We start from the raw sequence: 23,452 nt of genomic DNA on the forward strand, positions 1-23,452 counted from the left end.
TACTTCAGTGGCAAATTCAAATGTTTTTTTTGGCTTTGTAGTAACAGTGCTGCTTGATTAAGATTGGCTCACGCTGCATTGGTCCAAACTGATAAATGGTCCGTCAACCACAAAATAACGAGTAGCTCAGTTTCGTTCCATTTACATTACATTTGCCATTTGATGTTGGGCAATGTTGTGGTCACGCCAGAGTCTCTTACATTATGAGCACCCTTGCCACGCACAACGCGCCTACATTTGAAATAACAAAATTTTGGTCGGCAGGAAAAATGGTCCAACAAACTGTTCGGTTCAAAAATGCGTACTGAAAACTGAACCGAAAGCCTCGTAACGAACGGTTCAATACGAATATGTGTATCGTTACACCCCCATATATATATATATATATATATATATATATATATATATATATATATATATATATATATATATACAGTATATATTACAAATCTATCCAATAAAAAATGAACTTATTGATCAATTTTACACAGTTGAAATAAAATGAACTGAATCCACACTGATCTGCTTTACAAAAGACTTTTTCTCATATTTGATGAGGTTTGCATCATGTATTCAACACATTATCATCCTAGGGCGTCAAATAGGTGACACTTTTGACATTGCGTCTAACATTGTGATCCGACGCACATGGCACTCTTTAGCGTCAATATAACACGCTTCGGTTATGGGTAGGTTTAGGTCTGGGGTAGTGTTAGGCTTAGAACACTAGGAGGCGCCTTCTGGCCCATATATATCTGCGTCTCATATTGACGCTAAATTGGCGCTATATATCTGCATCTCATATTGATGCATATTGACGCTAAAGTGTCACCATATTCTGTCTATCATTGCAAAGCTGCTTTGAAACAATCTGTATTGTATAAAGTGTTAACTTTAATTTCACTTGACCACCATTCAATTTGCTGGGTAAATTAGATTTTTTTTTTTTAGAAACTAATACTTTTTTTCAGCAAGGTTGAGTGAAATTTATCAAAAATGACAATAAAGACAATGTTACAAAAGTTTTGTATGCAAAAAACAATGCAAACTCGTTATTCATTGGAAAATCTCAGTTTCCAAAGATAATGAGCAACACATTGATAATAATACAAAATGTTTGTTGCATACTTGCGTATCATATTGGCATAAAAGAATGACTTCTGAAAGATCATGTGACATTACAGACTGAAATAGTGGCTGTATATTTTATATAACAATATTCCATACAATTTGACTATATTTCTTTGGAATAATATGCGTCAATGTTCTATAAGACCAAAAACAAGCATTAAGACTATCAGACCAAAACACTGGTCACCATGCAGTCACTGTACAAAACATGGAAATTACCCTTCAACCCCCTCTCTAGTCGCAGGTGACAAAACTCACTTTCTTGCTCACACTACGAACAGTGAGGCCATTTCCTGGGAAAAGAAGGTGCTGGGATATTTGTAGCCATCATTGATCGAAGCTGGATGTAATACCCATGATGCATTGCTGTTTAAATTAGGAGGGAGTGTGGGAATGTTCCACAGCGTTAGAGAAAGTAAGAGACAGAGTAGAAACTATGTATGAGGAGTTTTCAAGGACGACACAGCATGTTTTCCATACAATCAGCTAGACGTGAATGAGAGAAATCCTTTTTTCCCCCTTTTTCTGATAACGAAACGAGAAATTGAATTAGCAATTCAGATTCACATATTCTGCCTGCTATGCAATTTGCATTTGTTTTTAATCCTATAGTGATTCCTAGAAAACAAAAGGCACATTTTGTAATGCATGGAACCATACTGTCTTACATATACTGGGAACAAAACCGAAGTGCTTATCTTTCTGTTTTTAATTCACATCCTCCTCAACAAAACCTCAGATCCACAAACAACCAATAATACCTATAATGTGTTGCTTTTTTATGTTCAACTATTTTTAACCCAGTTGAATTTGCAGAGAAGACTATAAATAAGCCATCTGTATGCTGATTTTGGCTCTCTCTCTTGCTCTGTGACAAGGGTTATTATCATTAACCTAAAACCTTAACTGTTAAAAAAAAAAAAAAAAAAAACATGTCTGTTAAGCAAATAAAGCTGATATACAAAAATATGATAATAATATTAGATGAAAAACTACCTCTCCAGACAGCATGCCAAATACCAGCCCGTTCTCATCCTTTAACGTCATATAGAACGCTAAAAACGGCGCTATACTACGCACATGGCACCCTTTATCGTTAATATAACACGCAAACCCAAGACGTTATAAATCCTTTAGCGTGAATATGACACGCACACCCTACCCCACACCTAAACTTAGCCCTCACAGCACGTGTTATATTAACGATAACGGGTGCCATGTGCGTAGTATAGCGCCGTTTTGTCATATGACGTTAAAGGATGAGAATGCGTTGCAAATACACATATTTAAAATTATATCTGATTATTTGCAAGTGTGAATTAATGAAAGCATCATTGGCTCAACCTATAGTGCATTTGAGTAATTAACAATGATACAAATCAATTACATATGTGTTTTTTTTTTTTTTTTTGGGGGGGGGGGGAGGGGGGGTTGGGGTTGGTTGGTTGTTTGTTTTTTGTAGGCTAATACATTTCTGAGGACACATACTTCCTATTTTCTATTTAAAAAAAAAAAAAACTAACAAAGTAACAAAAAAACAACAACAACATTGCAGTTATTGGCCTTCTCGTCGAAATGTTGACTTGAACAGCAACAAAGGCATACTTCATTTAAATAGTGAAAGGTTAGAAAAGGCTCCTCTCTGTGTATGTGTGTGGGAGAGTCTCTTATGATGGACGGCTTTAGTTCAGTCCTTGAGGGTGAAGCGACAAGGATTTATCTGTGTTGTGTCTGATAGGCGGCATGTGAAGCGGGCACTAATGTGGCATATTTATGGGGCAACTCTGTTCCATTATCATCTGTAGGGGAGGCCACAGGGCAGAATTTGCTCTTCCCTCAGTAAACACCAACTCTCTCAGTGAAGAAAATGAGGGCTTGCCTCGCAACTGCTGCAAACCCGTACATCCTTTATAAATCTTTACGCATTTGTATCCCACTTTTGCACTTAAATGCTTGGTTTTTAGGTGGTTTGATGGGTGAAAAAACATTAATTGACCCTTCACGTGGAGCTTAATTGACAGGTAATCTGACCAATCATACTTCGCCATCCGCCATTTTGTCCGACAAAGCAGTCAGGAGCGATAGAAGATTAACATTGGAGGATTTGAACTTGAAAAACGGAGTGTACTGACGCCTCTCGCTGGTTTCAACAACATTCATTCTTATGTTCATTCACGTTGATGCTATAAATGAACTAGAAGCTTCTAGTTTCTAGCATTCTTCCTCCTTAAGGAAGAGATGACGAGCAGCTTTAACTGATGCTCTACAGCGATCTGTCACAACACATTAAAGCGCCACAAAACAGTATCTATTGAATGACGAAAAAATGACGAAATTTGAAAGGTGAGACTTTGTTTAATATGTTTAATATCAGAAGTAACCAAAAAGTAACCTGGTCTGTCCTCTCTGTCAGCATGTTGTCAGTTTCCTCTCTGCTCCGCGATGTATTTTTCACTATGTGAGAACATGGTGTGCGTGTGAGAGCGGCATAGCTTGTCGGACATAGCGACAGTAACTAAGCGACACCTTTTGCTACGTTTGCACCTCCCGTCCAGACTAAAACAGAAAAAAAATGAAGACCTAAAACGTAGAAGTTTAGAAATGCTGCGGCTCCGTTTTGCGTTTTGAATCTCCCGAGGGCGTTTTAGTGAAAACGTTGGTGTGGACGGAGATTGTATACGTTTTAATTATCCATTTTTTTTTATTAAAATGCAGTAGTGTGGACTAAGAGGGGTGGGTCTTTGCGAAGGGTCAATTGGTCCAGACTTATAGTAACTGCTGTAAGACAGTGCCTTGCTTTGCTTGCTTCAAACTTGCTTGCTTCAAACTAACACACAGTGAGAACCCTTTTGGCAAACGTTCTGTTAACCAGTGAGCAACATTGACAGAACATTCTCAGAGTGCTCTCTCTTGAATAAGTACCTGCATGCACCTGTCACATCTGTGACGCAAAGACGTCAATAAATCTGGCCACTAATGCATGCAGGAAATCTCGAGCTTGTCCAATATTAATGATAGCTTGCTTGGCTTTGCTGTACTGTACACCTCTTCCAGACACTCTAAGTGGAAAAAGCTTTCTCAGCTAATGGTACAGTAATACAGAGAAAAATTCCTTTCTGCCCCTCACTTCTACCATACTTTACTGTGGAAAATCTTTAAAGTGTCCTATAACCAGCGGTGACCCAAAAAATGAAATGGAAGATAATAATAATAGTAGCCATCCCGAGTGCAGTGGGTGCAAAACGCTTTGCAGCTGTCGCTAACCGCTAAGTTAAACCACTTAACTTGAAAAACGTACATTGAGATAACACAGTCTCATCCCAAAAAGTCATATAACTGACGTTTTGGGACGTATTTTGACCATACGTCAATATCCGCCTTTTTAGGGCCCCCTTAAACGTTGGTAGATGGCGATCCCGGGCCGTCACACAACTGACGCTTTACCTTTAACGTCAGTTAGGTGACGGGTTAGGTTTAGGGTTAGGTTTAGGTATGGGGTAGAGTTAGGATCCCATAACCTCATCTACCGACGTTTAAGGGGGCCCTAAAAAGGCGAATATTGACGTATGGTCAAAAGACGTCCCAAAACGTCAGTTATATGACGTCTTGGGATGAGACCGGGTTGATTGAGACATTAGAAACATGACTTCTGAGCACAATCAAGCAAATAATGCAACCTGAAGTCATAATAATTCATACAAGATGGCGATATTGTAAGAAATCATTTGAGTGGTGACCAAAACCCTAAAGTCCAATTCCTTCCCCAAAGCCTAAACCTAACCATGAAAGTAATAAGGGGGGGAAAAAACCTTCTAGTATGAACCTTGGATGATATCTTACAGTTTCAATCTCATAGAAAAGTAATTATGATAATTATTATAACACTGACTAATTCTCAGAACATAGCAATAGCACAGACCCCTGTTTTCTGGGTCACATCCTCTCTCTTTCTCTCTCCATGTCCCATATCTTGCTTTCATCATGTCAGCATTTCCAGTTGTGAGAACGTTTTCCTTTTCTCCACAAGTAGAGAAATTGTTATAATGATCACATACGGGCACTCCGGCTCTATTAATATTTTATTCGCCGCGGAAGATCACACAGAGGAAAATAAAGCATCCTTACTTACAGTTTATGTGTTTGTGAAACTGTGCTTTCAGATGAATCGTGAGCAGTCTTGCACAGCCGTACATCTTGTTTTGTAAAGAGCTGCTCTTTTCATTTTGGGGATTTCTTTCTTTTTTTTTTATGCGTACGCAGGGTCAAACCCTGCCACATCACATGGATTCTCACCAGCCCGTGTCATTTGACTCTGAAAAGACAGCCAAGTGATTCATCATCGGCGGGCGATGGAGTCACTTTTCATCATTCCTTTAATAAAACTAATGCACTCGCACCCCCTCCAACAGAGTGTACGACAATACAAGCCCTTTATGCCATACAATAGATTAGCCAAGCCCTTGAGGGAGGGGAGAACAAATTAAGCAAGCGCCTTATCCTCCATTTCTTATGTAGCAAATATATATAATGAGCATGCTTAAGTGATGGAGAAAATTAAATGCTAATGTAGGGGAGAAGTTGAAAGAAATGATATGTTCCAGGCTTCTAGCTGTAGTGTGCTTATTGTGCTTATTTGCATTCTTGAGACCCTGTTCTGATTGCTAGTCCGTTCTCGTTGCTGAAGTAATGCGGGTGGGAAAGTTCGAATCATTCCTCTATAGTTAATGGCTTTTAGTGTGTCTGCATTAGGTGGGAGATGATCCACCTATCACAGGAGCTCCTCTGCGGTCCATTATGCCTTCATCTACGCCATAATGTTGATATCCAAATCCACTAACCCTTTAAATGTGAAGAAAATGTGCAATTCTCCTTGTGAGCAAATGGAAAAATAGGAACTAAAACAGAAGCTAACGGTGTTACATTGGAAGAAAGTGAGAAACGAGTTTGTCATTCTGTGGGCAGCTCCTCGCCCACAGTGGCAGAGGGTCGTGTTTAGACGCTAGCTTGGACAGGACTTTTTCAGTCAAGTGTGAGAGAGTTTAGTGAGAATGTTTTAGGGGCTGACCGAGATAGGCCTGCCCTAAATATACACTCTCCATGGCCCTAGGTGAATTATACACTGGCAGCTTGGGCTGTGTTGTAAATGTCAGTGAACGCGACAGACCAAGAGACAGCTAGAGCAATCATGTATGAACACAGTCTCCACACAGCCCTAGCATTATGGTGAGCATACGTAACGCTGTATGGCTGCTTGATTATTTTTTTTTTCTCCATAAAATGTACGTTAATAACCATCATTTATGTATCAAATCATAGTTCCAAAAAAAAAAAAAATTGACCTTCATTGTCAGATTAAGAAGCTTTCAGAAAGTTTTTTTTTCTTTTTTTTTTTTTTCAAAAACTAATAATTACATTTTTAATTAAAATGAGTTGTACTTAACTTACAGAAAATGCGAGTACATCTTTATATGCACTCTAAACGATGCTGGGTTGTTTTAACCCAAATTTGGGTCAAACATGGACTAACCCAAATGTTGGGTTTAAAATGTCATTTAAAATTTGAACCCGACTTCAACTTTCACTTTCAACTGTAGATTTTTTTAATTACCCTACATTTGGGTTTGTCCATATTTGACCCAAATTTGGGTTGAAACAATCCTACATTTTTTAGAGTGTGGTATTTCAAAATTACTTATATTATCTTTGAAATATCAAGTGTTGTCTAATGCGTGTTGTCTAATGCCGAATCTAAGAATTTACGGTAAACTAAATGTCATTTCTAATGCGTTTATATTTTTATTTAAACATTTGTAATGGTGAAGCTGCACTCTAAAAAATGCTGGGTTATTTTAAACCAATTTTGGGTCAAATATGGACAAACCCAGCTTTGGAGTTAAATTTATAAATTGCATTTTTTAATCCAACAATTGGGTTTGTCCATATTTGACCCAAAATTGGGTTAAAACAACCCAGCATTTTTTAGAGTGTGCAATTTCGGAGATTTAAAATGTATTAAGTTGAAATCTAATAATATTGAATAGCACACACACTACAGTTAAATATAATCAAGTAATTTAGATGAGCTTTAGTGCAGTATGAGAGTCAACATCAAAATTATTCAAAGCATGACAAAAAAGGAGTTTAGTTTTACATTATTACAAAAGTGCACTTTTTAATAGTGTACGTGTTAAGAAATGGAATTTGTTAAAAGTAATTTTAAGCCGCCTTTTAAATCATTAATATTATATGCAATAAAAATAACTGGGCTGCCATATTTAAGATTTGAAGTATGCAGCTGCACAGTCAATACAATTAGGTGCAAAACAAGAGATTCTAGAAAATATCATAAATACATGAATATGTTACTCATCCACTACCATGGTATTACCTTATGATGCTTTCAATTACCACAGTACCTTCTGTAAGGTATTTTAGTAGAAGCTCTAGCAGAACTGTTGTTGCCATGGTAAATATTTGTAATATCTTACCTATCTGAATGCTCACACTATGTATGTACATCAAGCAGCCCTCACACTATATACATTTTGATGTGACTTAGATTTTTAGATCAAAGTTTTAGCACAAGGCATTTGCCGAGCATGATTCTCTCTCTACGCATACTTTTTTCCCTCCTCGGTGGACCGTGTTGCTCGTGCAACATTACAGCCAAGAGTAAGTTTTATTAAATTGCCTCGCACATTACCATCCTCTATGCAGCTCACTCACTGCACACGGAATATGGAGGGAAATGCACTGCTTATTAGATTTTCAGGTGGTGCGTCAGCAGTGTTAAAATCTATTGCTTTTTATAATGACAGCCTCACGCTACTATTAGGGCCATTTGGTGGGTACTATTTCAATTTTATTTTGTATTCCATCCAACTTTAAAGTCTACTACTGCTATTGATAAAGAGCCAAATCATTCAGCTCATAATAAAAATAAAAGCCACATTTCATTCTGATTAATGCGCAGCGTTTTTCTAGTGATATATGAGGGTGTAGCTTAAGGATGCTTTTAGGAAGAATACTGCATTTATAATGTTTCATATAAAATCTACTTCAATTTCCAGTAATGCTGCTGAGAAACAATTAATGCGCATTATCTTATGCAGTAAGCTGTGAATGCAGATGTTTTATTGAGTTTAGTTTGACGGCGGGCATGTTTAACGTTCTCGTTTTCACTCTCCTGGTAAAGTCAAGTCACTTTTCACGAGCTTAGCCTTTTGAACGCTGTGCTCTGCTGAATTCATCAAGCGCTTTCTGCTGTTGTTTATTATGCTGGCATGACAAGTGATGCAGTGTGCCGGCCGGGAAACGGGACAGATTTCCATATGACCTTGCGTAATACAATTGCACGCGGGAGAACTTGTGGATAGTTTTATTGCCGAGAGATGATCGACTTTGTTGACTTTTTCTCCGAGATTTAAAAGAGCATGACGGCTAAAAGTCAGATAGCTTAAATCAGCTGGCGTGTGCGTGCGGGCATCCGAACGAGAAGAAACAGATTGCGTTTCTGGTATAGGCTGCATCTGTCGAGGTCTATCTTGCGGTTTCTCATTGCAAAGAAACTGTGAACCTAAGGAGGAGATGAGCCCCCTTAAACCTTTATGAATTCTTCCCGAGCTCGCTGTTGCCTACTGTACCCTGTCTGTCAGCCCGTGCTCTGATGTGCGCCTTTATCAGAGACAGCACACAGGAAGATGAGCTTTTTCTCATCAGTTTTATCATCGTTAGGGTGTGTGAAGCCAGTGCTGTCGAGACAACCTGATGGCATGAAAGTTTGATGCAGAAAATATCCTGTAGGTGTTGAATTTTTAATGACATGACAGGAGAGGGAATTATCAGCGCCCCCTCCGCTACCCTCTTGCCACACTCACAGCCAGAAAGCCCCTCCAGCTCCTCACCTACGCGACGGAGATGTTTTCTCCTCACCGCTAATGTTCACTTTTTGTCTCTCAAAGTCTGCTTATTCATTAATGCTGCGCTACAGAGAGGAAATAAAGAAACACACGGAGCGAAATGCACTCTTGCATTAGGGGTCGAAAAGAAAATCTCGCCCGGCTTCCTGGAAACCAGGTTCAGCCTTCTTGGCATTCACAAGCAATCTGAGTATTGGCTCTCAGTCCACCCGTGGCTGATTGATATTTAGAGATGTTTGTGGGACCAAAACTGTTTGAACTGCAGCGTTCATAACAGACTCATCAGCCCCCTGGATCAATAAGGATAAATATTTCCCACAGCCACACTGCTTGAGAATCAGTGTTGCACTGCTAGGTGGGAATGGGCAAAAATCAATCCATCTGAAAGAGAAAGAGAGAGAGTGAGAGGTAGGAAAGAATGGCAAAAGCCTTCAAGCGTGTTACAGATCCATTCCTGGGTGTGGATGGCCAAAAGCTTGGTAAAATGACCTCGTATCATGCTAGGGGTCATTTTATATCACATGTAAAATGACCCCTAGCATATATATATATATATATATATATATATATATATATATATATATATATATATATATGAAGAGTTCAGATGCAAAAGCCTCTAAGTGCCATTTGAAATTTTCTTCTAGAATGATCATTGATCATGAAGAAGAAAATTTCAAATGGCATTTAGAGGCTTTTGCATCTGAACTCTTCATATAAACTTGATAAAAATGACCATTTTAGAAGAAAATTTCAAATGGCACTTAGAGGCTTTTGCATCTGAACTCTTCATATATATATATATATATATATATTAGTAATGTTTTTCAAGTGACTTACATATATAAAATTACTTTCTTTTTTACTTTCTGATGGACGCAAACCAAAATATAATATTATTTACAATAATATAATGATACATTTTTGAAGCCATTACAGCCATAGTATTTTTGTCGCCTTGCACTCTTGCAGTACTTATATTGAAACATTCTTGAATCAAGATATATTTACATGAGAAGCAAAATTACTTAAGAAATGAGTGTCTTGTTTTCTGAAAATATAATAAATACAAAAATCCTCAAATTCAGGGAGTTTAAACTTAAAACTGCCAATTGGGTAAATTTCTTACCCCTATAAGCTTGTTTCCTGCATGAAGTCACTTAATATTCACTTTAGACTTAATATATTATGTAATTTTGCTTCTCAATTAATTGCATCTTGAATTTTTAGATATGTGCGGTAAAAATAGTATGCTGCAAACCAATGTGTTTACGGTTGTGCTAATAAATTGAAATAACATAACAAATACCCGTTTGCAATATCAAGTATCATAACGGACATTTAAAATAACTGGAGATGGCTTAAACCGGAACCCTAGCACAGCCTTGCACCCATGCTCTTACGTACAAAATACCATGGTATGGCAGAATTTGTTCAGGCCTTATCTTCCTTCAAAACAAGCATGCAAATATATTGCTGGACTGCCAGTTCATCCCAATTCCGACATGTTTAAATAATCACAGCTTTAAATGGGAAGGGACAATTTGGTTTAGAAGACTAGAACTCCTATGTCAGTAAAAACATCTTTATTGCTGTTGCGTAGAGAGAGAGAGAGAGAGAGAGAGAGAGAGAGAGAGAGAGAGAGAGAGAGAGAGAGAGAGAGAGAGAGAGAGAGAGAGAGAGAGAGAGAGAGAGAGAGACTTAATTGAATCACTTTGCCAAGAGTAATCAGAGTCAAATGTGAGAAAGTGATGTGGCAAGGTGCTTTGATCGCTGCAGACACGCAGGCATAAACCCCCTGTGCAAGTGCACTTAATAAAATATGCTCATTTTTCTGGTGAACTTGGGTGTGAAAAGAACTTAAAAAACTGTTTAATAATGCACTCAGATTTTAAGCCGTTAGCTTTGCTAGCATTAATAAGTTGGCCCTCCCTTGAGTTGGGTAATGACTGGAAAGAGAGATTCAATAAACAGTGCTGTGTGAACATGATGTTTTTTTTTTGGTTTTTTTTCCGAAACTTTACACTATGGTCATATCCGTAGTAGCTGTACAAACAGACACTGAACTAGCATTAGCTTGAATTGTAAGCCTGCCATTACTTCAAACCTTCTCTGGACTAACATACTGTACATGTTCATGGCAGGTGGCCGAACTATATACGTTTAGTGTCATTCCCTCCTCCATCAGTCCTCAGGTACAGTAAGGGGCGATTAATATCTTAGTTCCAGCTCAGGAGTGTGCAGCAGTGGCAATGTGTCGACACTGGCTTGATTTAGGTCAAGCCACCTGTGTTACAGGCAAGAGACACACCATTGGGGCACATCTTCATTCCTGATAACACTACACACCTGTAAGTGCAATATGCACCCTCACAAAAGAATATCAGCCACAGGTGTAGGTCAAAAAGCGTTGAGAAACTAGAATCTAATGAGGCTGCAGAAATATTTTTGATTTCGACACAGAATTTGACTTTTATTTCAAGTAGTAGTTTAATATATATTATAATATAATAATTATTTCATGTGTAACTGTCTTATCCTACATAAGAAAGAAAATGAAAAATGGAAAAATGGAAAAATATTCCCCCTAGATTTACATTGATTGAGGATTGGTACAGTAGAGTGTTGTCCAATCAAGTTTCTTATTTAAATGGAAATATGGCTAATGTGCAAAATGTTTTTAAGGTTAGAAAATGGCTGTTTGGAGGATAAAGGTACCCTTTAATAGCATTTTTTTTTTCATGCTGAATGTCACTGTTTAACATCATGGGACCATGTAAATGAATTTAAGCCTTTAGTCTGAGAAAAGACACTACTGCATTAAGCTATTTTGCCATTACTTTGAAGCCAAGTTAGTATACGGCTTTAATGTGACACCATTCTGGCTCCATCGAATTAAGTGTGTCTTTGCACAAAGGGTTCTTCAAACAGGAGTGATGCTACGTTTAAAGATTTTTGGGTGCTAAATTGAGAGAATAAAATGGGCCACGGTAATGCTTTAGCAATTATATGTTCCCACGCTTGCCAACATCCAGGCAAAAAGAATGTGTTGTTCCTCATTTATTCAAGGCCCACATACCTACGTCCGTATTTTGTCTTTTTTCATATAATCATGTAGTGAAAAACCCCGAAAATATACCACTGAAGGTGCTTGTATGTGGTCTTTCCCTAGTTCATTCATCCTTAACAAAAGCCACACAGATCCAAAGCCCGACTAGGCTGAGAACTTTCTCTGAAAGTTCACTCGACTTTTGATGAGGTGCTAGACTGAGAACCCGAGAGGATGTCTCATCAAGACCTCCCGGCTTAACCCTGTGGAAAAAAATGAACCCCGCTCATTTTGCAAGTTTTCGCTCAATTTCAGCAGGCCTGAAGGGCCAAAACCCTCCAGTGTTTGAGATCTAGAGCAGGCAGCTCGATCCTCTCTACCTCTGGTTTACTTAATTAGCCTCTTACACCCCTTGGCATGCTGGGAATTAAACATAGTGACTCAAGATGGTGCCTTTTCATGAGAAATATATGCAGGGTCCACGGCTCAGGCAGAGTGGTGTAGCTTGTGGCCGGTTTGGTCGACTAACAGAGAACTTATGAGTCCATATCTGCAGGGATGGTGAGGTGTGCGTTGTTGATGAGATTGTACTACATGTAATTCATGAGTAAAAGTATCACAACAGTACGACCATTTCTCATCTAAATTGCGGTGGAAAACCATTTTTATTTGTGACCGTGTATAAATCAATTCGGAATAATCCTGTGTAGCATCAAGTAAAGGCACTTTGTTTAAATCAACACTCTTGAGTTATTTATTTGAAAAAAAAATGCAAGCAAAGGCTGCAGCTGAAAACAATTGTTTGCCGTCAACAGTTTGGAAATTCAGTCAACCTTCATTGTGTGCTTCAAACAATCAGATTTCCTTCTCCTAGTCTTTCTGTCTTTCATATTCCTTTTCTCTCTCTCTTTCTCTCTTATGAGTGAGAAAGAGAAAGTCATTCCTTCCTCTGTTCTGTTTCCTCTGTGGTAAGTGGAGCAAAGCACAAACCAGTAGGTTTGCGGGATTTAATTGAAATTGTATTTTGACAAATACGCATTTAATGGTGTAAAATAGGCTATTGTGTGTGTGCGTCTGGGAACGTGCGATAAGGCACCCAGTTCTGAGCCAATGAGACGAACATTGAGGAAAAAAAACACACACACACACTCACACACAGCCACAAACACACATACATGTGAGATTTTAATCCCCGTCTGTCTCTCACTTTCTATATATCTGTCTCTTTTTTGGCACAGAGTCAATCTTAGCTCAAGCCCTACCATTTTCTAATATATATGTTACAATTTTTCCATTTTTACTGTCTGTCCACCTCGTGAATGCTTTTCACTCTATCACCCTACCCTTTGTCATGGAAATTGTGTAATATATGTGTCAGCGCTTGCAATGCATTTGACCGCTGAAATGTTTTTGAGTAATGTGGGGGAAAAGGCATTTACTTTAGTTTTAGCAGACTGGCCTTTTCAAATGCACAGTGCATAGTTGTAGTTTTTTGGACTGTGAAAATGTCTTCTGGTTTCCCAATTTAGAGACCTAGACATGTCAGCGTTGTGATTGTGTATGCATATGAGCACACTCACTCTTTTTTTTATGACAGATAGATGAGAAGTCAGGAAAATGAGGGTCAGCGCCACATTTCCGAGACTCGTGATGCCTTCTGATGAGAGAGAGGGAGCGAGCGAGAGATGCCGAGAGTCGCATTAGGTAATTGGCAGTGAGATAGTCAGCAGAATGAAATTATGCTAGTTAATCTCTCCTCAATTAATCATAGCTGGAGAGCTCTAACGGTAGACTAATTATTTCCCCAAGTGCTTTTAGGCACCATAAGGGGCCACCTATACCTGTTCAACTCTAGTGAGACTTTTCAGGGAATTTGTGCTCTGTGGGTATTTGTGCATTATTATTTTTTAGCCCTATCATTAGTAGTAGTTATGGAAGTTTTTGCCAAACATTAATAAATATATAACATACATTTAAGATAAACTTTAAAATCACATCTAAAGTCACGTTCTGAGATATAAATCTACGATTTGGAGATAAAACGTCTCAGTTATGGGAAATACACTCGCAATTATGAGAAATTAAGTCACAGTTACAACAAATAAATCTGCAAATGTGATATATACATATAAAGTCACGTTGTAAGATATAGTAGCTATATATTCACAATTGGGAGATATGAAGTTGTTAAAAACATGAATGCATGGATGGATGTGTACCCTTTATATCTCCAAATTGTGAATATACTGTCGTTACCCAGCCTAGTTTGGTAATCTGACAGTTACTTACCTTTATACAGTATCTCAGTTGAACCCTTTGGTACATACGGCAAAGAAGGTGATTAGTCTGGGGATTTTAACCCATTTTAAATCTATATAAATAGGAAAATTACTCTGGACCCTTTTCATGTGCTCTATCCAGAATTCGAACCATGAATAGTTATAATCTGGTACAATACGATATATAGAATACAAAAGTAGTATTATATTATATTATGTTATATTTATTAGAATAAGAAGTATTTGAGTTAAATTGGTATAACTCTGAACACAGTGTGAGACATTGAGGTCTCTTTTAAAACTAGAAAAGACTTTGACATACAATTCAGAAGATACATGAGATTACTAAAGTTAATAAGAGAAAAACCAAGGGACTTAAGACTTAAGAAAACATCTTAATTTTCTCTGTATTTGATCTCATCGCTGCTGATATTAAAGGGGTATCGTTCGAGTTTTCTTTTATATGTGAATGTAAGATCATAATTCGCAGGTGAACTGGAGGGTGTAGGCTGAGTATGATGTAGAGATAGAGAAAGAGACAGGAGTGCGAGAACGGGAAATAAATATACACATCACTCCACCGCACCTCATTGCACCATGTCTGACATGGTTCTTTTCCTGCTGTTGTGTTACTGTACACAAACTGTTGTCCTGGCTCACTGATGCAGCACCGCTGAAAGCATATGCAGCACAATGCTGAGGTTACTGAAGCAAACCAGGTCAACAGCGGCCTCAGTCCTCCTGAAGATCTACCGGCTCATTCTCGCCCATCACGTTAGTTCAGGCAAAGGACTCGTGAGCTGAATGCTGCGTTACCTCGCCTAATGCTATTAGAGGGCGTTATGCTGTCAGTTTGCTGGGAATTTCCAAGGGAAAGCGCTAAAAAAATACTTTTGCTAACTAAATTATTCAGTTTTTCTGTCAGCAAGTACGCTGCACTGTAGGTCAAATGGTCCCAAACACGTATGAAGATGTCCCCCTAATGTGTGACAACCAGAAAGTTTGTAAATACTTTTTTTCTTACATTTGAATTGTGATACATAAATATCTAAAATATCTAAACATCCATTAGTAGCATTTTCTTGAAAAGCAAGATCAGTATAAAAATATTTATATTTTTTGGTAACAGTTTAGAATATTGTTCCTTTTATTAATGAATAAATACACAAGTATTTATTTATAAGTATTTCTAGTAACTAACATTAACTAACAAGAAACTCTGATTAATGAATTATTAAGTAATAGTGCTCAGTTAAATGAGGTAGTTTCATAATTAACAGGTACAGATTCATAATTAATATAAAAAAATGCATAATATATAATATAAGGTAATGGCAACCCATTAGTAAGATCTTTTTTTTAAGGTTTTGGATGACTCAAGTGTTACTACATTTTTCTAAAGGAACTACATTTCAGGATCAGTATTCTAAAGTGAAGATCATGGAAAGACACTAGTAATGACTAAAGTGTTACCAAATCAATCAGAAGGAATTACCTATTCAAAATCATACAAAAATCTCAAAAGCTTACAATGACTTCAGTCAGTATTAGGTAGTTATCAAGCTTTTCACTTTAGAATACTGATCTGAATTATTATTAGTTCCTTTTGAAGGATGTAGTAACACTTGATTCATTACTAATGGGTTACCATTACCATATAGTATAAATTATGCATTTTTAATATTAATTATGAACCCATATAGGTTGACATAAAGGTGACTTTTGGTGATAGGTGTGATGACTCGAGTCTAGGTGTCCATGGTGTGCAAAAAAAAGAAAGAAAGTGACAAAGACAATATTAGATCAGCAGCCTAATGAGATTTAAAGTGCAGTGTTATTGAATCAAATAGACGGCACTAACTGAAAAGAAAAGAACAGTCTCCCTTTTTTTCTTTTCAGTAGTGTCTGGTGAAAAGAACAACCATCTCTTGTGTGGACGGCTCCTACTGAAAATATGAAACTCGTGAAGCTGCTCTGAATAAAGACAAGATAATGTGTTAAAGAGGGTTTTTTTTGTTTTTATTTCACTAAGAGAAATAATGTGATGCTGATTAGAGGCTGATTTTAGACATTCACAGAGGGACACAACTTTCCAATTGTTGCAAAGTGGAGGGATTGTGTCTCAGTATGTGTACTTCCCATTATGCAAAAGGCAATGTCAACAGGATGTCATGATACTGCACGCGAACCATCCCAATATGATGTACTGCATCTGCTGCGATTCTGATGTGTGAAACAAGTGCACACTTTGCTATCCCATAATGCCATGGGAGCTGAGGAGCTGTCAGAATGGAAAAGTTGACATCTGTGAGCCGGCGGCTCTTTTCTAGTGCTATAGATATTAAGAATGTTGTTATTTGTGGTTTAGCAGTATTTGTTTGACAACACCCAAGTAAATTATATGTTAACAGTTGCTGTTAGTACACTATGTATGGGGTTGGTGCAATTTTCGTTCTTGTAGTGCCCAAACCCCATAGTTTTTAAAGGAATGTTCATAATGTTTCACATAATACCTTTTGGAGGTTTTTGACATTAATTCTATGAATCTCCTCCAATAATGCAAACTCATTGATCGAAGATTGTGGCTTTTAAATATCTACCCAATTTAATATTTACCCCAAAAAAATCATCACCCTCCTGTTGTTCCACGCCTGTTCCACGCCTTCACTTTTATGGGCATAAAACTTTTTTTTTTTTTTTTTTTTTTTCAAAATATCTTCATTTTTGTTTCACAGACTGACACTTTTAGATTGACATGAGTGAATGATAAGGTTTTTTTTTTCTTCTTTTTTTGGTGAACTATCCCTTTAAATTTGTTCTTATTAGCAGTGATTTTGTCCCCCATTTTTACAGTATTTATCTCAGTGTGCAAAGCAACGCTATTTGACATTGACGTCTTTGTGTTGAGGTTTCTTTGGTCACATGTTCATGTGCGTGAATGCATGACACTCTTCTGTAAATGCCATTTATCTATTGGCCAATCTTCTTGAATCTGCTAAGACTTCGAGGGCGTCTGCTACGCTCATCTCTGTCTCACAGACACACACACAGTGTGACTGGACAGAGGGGTCGGCAGTTATGTCCGGCAGTTATGTTTTTGTTGGGTGTAGACTTATATATATATATATATATAAATCAGTTTAAACATTAATTTTCTTGCAAAGTGCATACCAACTGTACACATTTGAAGTATATGCATCATTGGAACTCTCTGCTAAGTGAACATGACCTACCTCTAAGCAGAATCCCCCCAGCTACCCTCCTTGTGTCTAAAATATGTTCCTTAAACACATGGGTCCATGCAATCTATGGTCTACTCATGCATTTTAAACTTCATAACATCATACAATTTATTATAAATACTACATAAGTATTAATAATATAGATACATGATATTAAATAATGAACTTATATCCAAAGATGAAATTTTAGTCTTCACTGGGCCTCCTATCCGGAAAAGAGAGAAAAAGAGGCATTAGGGACAAGGCTTAACTTGCAGAAGATGAAAACACATTCATACACAGAGCACTTAAAATATATAAAGACGACTAATACTTTAACACGCAAACATGTTCTCACATGCTAGAAAAACGCGGCATTAAGCCGTAAAGAGCAGGACAAAATACACACACACCCAAACATAGATTACAAAATCCTCATATCCCTGTCAATTAGCTGAGCCTCTTCCCACTTACTGCTTTCCAGAACCCTGCCACCAGCCTCACAACAGCAGAGCTCCAACTGCGCCAGGGAATCCACTTTTGTCCACACGTAATTAACTCACAGAATAGCTCTGAGAGCCATATCTTCCGTTTTCCCCCCTCCCGCCGTTACCCTGATCTCTCGTTTTCAAACCCTCTGTCGGAGAAGAGTGGATGTTTCTTTTGAGTTATTAAAAAGGACTGGCTGTGGAAAATGGCAGGCATTATACTCCGAGCCCCCGTCGGCAGAATAGCCCACTATACAGAGTGACAGTTAGCGTGCCACAGAGCCACATGCGTTTCCGGCCTCTCTGCAGCCTGGCGACATTCGCTCTGCCCTGGGCTAGAGGCCCGAGTATGGCTCCTTTTGTTCGCCATCTCCAAAGCCTCGCTTTTCAGGCTCAAAACTGACTTTTAAAAGTGGCTTGGGGTCAAATTTAAAGGCATTGGGTTTTCAGGGAGGACGTGAATGGAAGAAATACTCCTTTGGGTCTGCAGGCCTGCGAACGTTTGTTCACTATTGTAAGCGTTTGTAACAAAAAAGTTTGTGATAGTTTAAAATTTGGTGAAAAATGTTTAAACACTTTCAGACTTTACGGATTGTATTCATAGTTTATGTGTTCAATGTTTTGATTTAATTTTAGATTCGACCAAACATCGCACAGTATCTTATAATAATTAGTTAATGTAATTAACAACAGCTGTGTTTATTTCATATATATATATATATATATATATATATATATATGAAGAGTTCAGATGCAAAAGCCTCTAAATGCCATTTGAAATTTTCTTCTTTAATGATGATTTTTATCAAACTTGTATATTTAAGTTCAGTAATTTCACTTAAATAACAATTAATAGGTAATTATCATTACCATTTAAGTGAAATCACTGAACTTAAATATACAAGCTTGATAAAAATTATCATTCTAGAAGAAAATTTCAAATGGCACTTAGAGGCTTTTGCATCTGAACTCTTCATATATATATAATTGACCTTGGTAGCAGTTGGGTAAAAGCGTTACAAATTAAATGGTTAAGAAAAGTGAAGTTAGTTCTGAGAAAAGTTTGAGCGTTATTTGTTTGCTTGATTTGATATTTTCTATATAAAACAGTCAGACATTTTTGTTGCATCCAATCAATTACATAGGCTATAAATGGAGATAGAGATGAATGAAAATGGATCAGCAAATTTCAGTCTGACTTATTCACTCCTGTAAGATGTTCATTTAAATGAAACAAGGTGGAGGCAAAGCTATTCTAGCAATGATTTAATTCATCTCAGTGCATGTTTGACCCGTGTCTGCCCCTATCTAAATGCTTTGAATTATTGCTGCTTCAGAGTGTGTCTTTGAATGACATCTTAAATGGTATCCATCTTACCTCTATAATGAGCTGGAAGAGAGACAGAGATTGTGCAAATCACAATTACATGCTGTTATATTACATTAACTACAGCCTAGAATCAGACAATGTTCTGTCCCATTTGCAATGAGATTATTGGACAAAACTGGTCTTAGAAGAGAACCTAATATAGGACCACAAACTAGGAAACAACAGAATCCAGTTAAGACTAGAATGATTTTATACATGATGGCTAAGGGCCAGATTTACTAACAGATTTCACCATCGCAAACCCTCTTTTGGCGTTAAAAACTACTGTCAGGATTTACTTAAGACACGCAGTGAAAATTTAGTAGTGATTAGGGTTATTTTTGTGGCAGCAAATGTATTTTTAGGAGTTTCCATCTTAGATGCACAATTCATGGGATGAGAGTATTTAAATTAATAATTTAAAGTAATTAAATAAAGTTTGTGCTATTCGATGGAAATTTGGGGTGTCCTTGGTAGATTGATGTGGTCATTATGGAAATGATACGGCTGCATCTGTGTTTTTAATCGTCGTCAGTAGATAACGTGCAGAACTTTCCACTACCATCGGCACTGTTTTTTGGAATTACGCTCTTACGCTAATTTGCCCTGTTTAGTAAATCTGGCCCTTAAACTGGAAAAGAAGAGACTTATATGGAATAAAAATAACACTATGCAGAACACTATACATGCTATATGCCAGAGTTTATAAGTTTCAATTGAGTAAAATGGATCGCAGACAAATTGATCTAATGTACAAAAAAATCTGCATTCTCATCCTCGGGCGCCATCTTTTGACCATGCGTCTAAATCCGATGCACATGGCAACCTTTAGCGTCAGTTAAATGACGCGGGTAGGTTTAGGTCTGGGGTAGGGTTAGGGTTAGACCACTAGGAGGCGCGTCTCATATTGATGCTAAAGGGTGCCATGTGCTTTGGATGTTGACGCATGGTCAAAAGTGTCACTTAGATGACGCCTTGGGATGAGAACGGGCTGAAAAATCCCCTCATCTTTGAATTTCAAGGCAAGATTCCAAAGCATTTTCCATGTTCAGGCTAAACCATAAAATATATATTTTTTTTTTGTATTGCCTGCTTTTAAAGACCATTTTTGTGAACTTTTCGTGTTTAATACCGTATACAGAGTTTAGTGCTGGAATAATAAATCAGAAGCAGGCTGTATGGCAGCAGTGTGCAAGGAGCGCCAATGAGCGCTCCTTTTGTTGTTTTGCACTGGATGAAACAGTAGCCGAAGACGGCACGGTATGCGATAGATGAAAATCCACTGTACTGCCTTGAGGGACCTGAGTGGTGCGAGAGCCAGGCGCTGGAGTTGAGAAGCTGTGGAGATGTGGTAGTGGTCTGAATGACTGATTGGCAAATCAACTGAACACTAACCATTAAAATTGACTTGAAACTCTGTGTGGACAGAATACTAGACTGATAGAAAGAAGTTGATGTTGAATCTCTTTAGTTTGATGAACAGCTAGAAATGATTCAGAGATATTTAAGGTGAAAATTTATATTATTTCATTATTTAACTTTCGTTCCAAACCTGTATGACTTTTAGGGAACAAAAAAGGTGGATTTTTAAAGAACACTCTGGCCATTCTAATTCATTAAAAATAAAAGTGGATGAGAACTGGATAGCTTTGTGTGTGGAACTGGTCAACGTCTCATTGGCATGTCAATGAGAGAAAAAGCAATATATTATTCGGTTATTTTGAGTCAATTTAAGACTAAATTTAAGTCTAAATGTTTAGCTGTTCTTTGTATGTTAATAAGAGAAATATATGGTAACACTCTGAATGATTATTTCCCAAATTTGACTGACTTACTGATTTTGAGAGTTTTATGGGGTTTCTGCATCCCTTTTAAAGCTTAAAGGAGTAGTTCACTTTTGAAAAAACTTTTGCTGATAATTTACTCACCCCCATGTCATCCAAGATGTCCATGTCTTTCTTTCTTCAGTCGAAAAGAAATTAAGGTTTTTGATGAAAACATTCCAGGATTTTCCTCCATATAATGCACTTCAGTGGGGACCAAACTGTTCAAGGTCCAAAAGACACTTTCAGTACAAACTGCAAACTGTTCAAAGGGCTTTAAACAATTCCAGATGACGAATAAGGGTCTTATCAAGTGAAACGATCGCTCATTTAATAAATAAATAACAAAGTTGAATTTTTATAAGCTCAAATGCTCTCCTTGCTCTGTTCTGTGACGCATGTTGTGACTCTCCTGTTCGAACTTGTTGATCAAAATGATCGAATCTTTTTGCAAGTCATTTGGTTCATTCAACGAACGAAACGAACAGAAAGATTCGTTTTTTGTTTTTTTTTGTTTGTTTGTTTTTTTTTTAAATGAGCGATCGCTTCGCTTTATAAAACCATCTGAAATCGTTTAAAGCCCTTTGCAGTTTGTACTGAAAGTGCCTTTTGGACCTTGAACCGTTTGGTTCCCACTGAAATGTATTATATGGAGAAAAATCCTGGAATGTTTTCATCAGAAACCTTAATTTCTTTTCGACTAAAGAAAGAAAGACATGGGCATCTTGGATGACATGGGAGTGAGTAAATTAAGTTTTTTGAAAAGTGAAATACTCCTTTAAACTCTTCAGTCCACATTCATTTTGACTGCATGAAAAAGAGCAACCAGCACATTATTCAGAATTTCTTCTTTTTTTTTATTCCACGAACGAAAGAAAGTCATACAGGTTTGAATTGACATCCGATTTTCTTTTTCCCGACTACTTCCTTAAAGAGACTCCACACAATGTTTTAAAGAGATGATCGCCTAATCATACGTTGACCTGTTCTTGACAGTCGTATATGTGAATAACCTGTTACAGTTCTTAATGCCTCTTTGCACACATTAACTGTCATATAAGATTTATCCAGCCATTTTGTAATCCCTGTCTGAAGCATTAACATTGCGCTGGCATATCGACGTCTTGCAGATCGGAGCCTACACACTCATCTTTGTTATTAGTGCTATTGAGGTACCGTCGCTTGACTGAGTGTTCATTGGTGCATGACAGAGCTTTGTGGGATGAACATACATCCACACCTCTCCCTAGACACTGGGCAGCAATCCAGCCTCACGATATCACAAAAGCGTACAGGAAGCAGCACTAAACTCTTTCTGTGGTCAGGTGTTTCCGTCGGACCCAACTAACCCTCACTTGCCCATAATGCAACCGCACCACAAAGACGGGATTAAAGCTAACAGGAGTTCACAGCCATTATAGTCTTGAGGTCAAGAGGACGTGTTCAGGGGTTTGCTTGAGGTCAGTGAAAGGTCCTTACCGGACAAGGATGGTGAAATGGTTTGTGTCAACAAGTATGCCACACGAGAGACAGTCTGAGTAGGTTCAAATGCAAGCCTGTTGTGATCTGTGACTGAAGAACGACATTCATAGCACTCCTTCCTTTTGTGCAGCATTGATTTCCTGGAATTTAACGGCTTAACAATAAAACTTGAGGAGCGACATGTCTGTAGCTCTTAGATGTGTTTATTTCTTTTCTCACCCTCATTTTTTTTCCCTCAATCAATAAATATCTTTGTATAATGCACCATAGAAGACAATTTTTTTTTTTTGCAAACATGCCATGTAATCAATTGATTCTCAGATAACTGCAACACATTTTTTTTCCTGTCTGATACCTTTTTCTAAATTGATTAATCTTACTTAGCATTACATTGTGAAGAAACCGAACAATGATTCTACCCTATTCTTTCTTTGCAGGAGAAAAAGAACATTAAAAGTAAGCAATGGTTAACCCAAATTTTTGCTCTTCAACAAAAGGCAGCATGCTTTCTTCCTTTTTTTTTTTTTTAGATTTGCACTCACCCTCTCTTGCTTGTGCCATACCTCACATTTGGTCATTAACCGACCATCTCTAACACTGCAGCTTTGTGCTTTGGCATCAAAGGTTAGGGGTTTCAGCATTTAGTGTTTGTGTGCACTTCAGCTTAGTGAACTTCATATTCAACCGTGTT

The 23,452-nt window shown here is 37.6% G+C and overlaps 1 protein-coding gene across 6 annotated transcripts in view; it reads left to right on the top strand.

Moving 5' to 3' along the window:
- Positions 1 to 23,452, top strand: part of pcdh7b (protocadherin 7b) — a 140,035-nt gene that overhangs the window by 111,796 nt on the left and 4,787 nt on the right. For 3 of the 6 annotated variants that reach the window (XM_089128683.1, XM_089128662.1, XM_039669287.2), the window contains one exon: positions 23,199 to 23,217. The exons of the other annotated variants lie outside the window; for them this stretch is intronic. In XM_089128683.1, coding sequence (XP_088984809.1) covers positions 23,199 to 23,215 — 17 coding nt within the window. In that variant the 3' untranslated portion in view covers positions 23,216 to 23,217. The remainder of the gene's footprint in view (positions 1 to 23,198; positions 23,218 to 23,452) is intronic. 6 annotated transcript variants of the gene reach the window in all.

Source organism: Pimephales promelas, chromosome 1, assembly GCF_988280905.1.
Source record: "Pimephales promelas chromosome 1, fPimPro1.hap1.1, whole genome shotgun sequence".
NCBI lineage: Eukaryota > Metazoa > Chordata > Actinopteri > Cypriniformes > Leuciscidae > Pimephales > Pimephales promelas.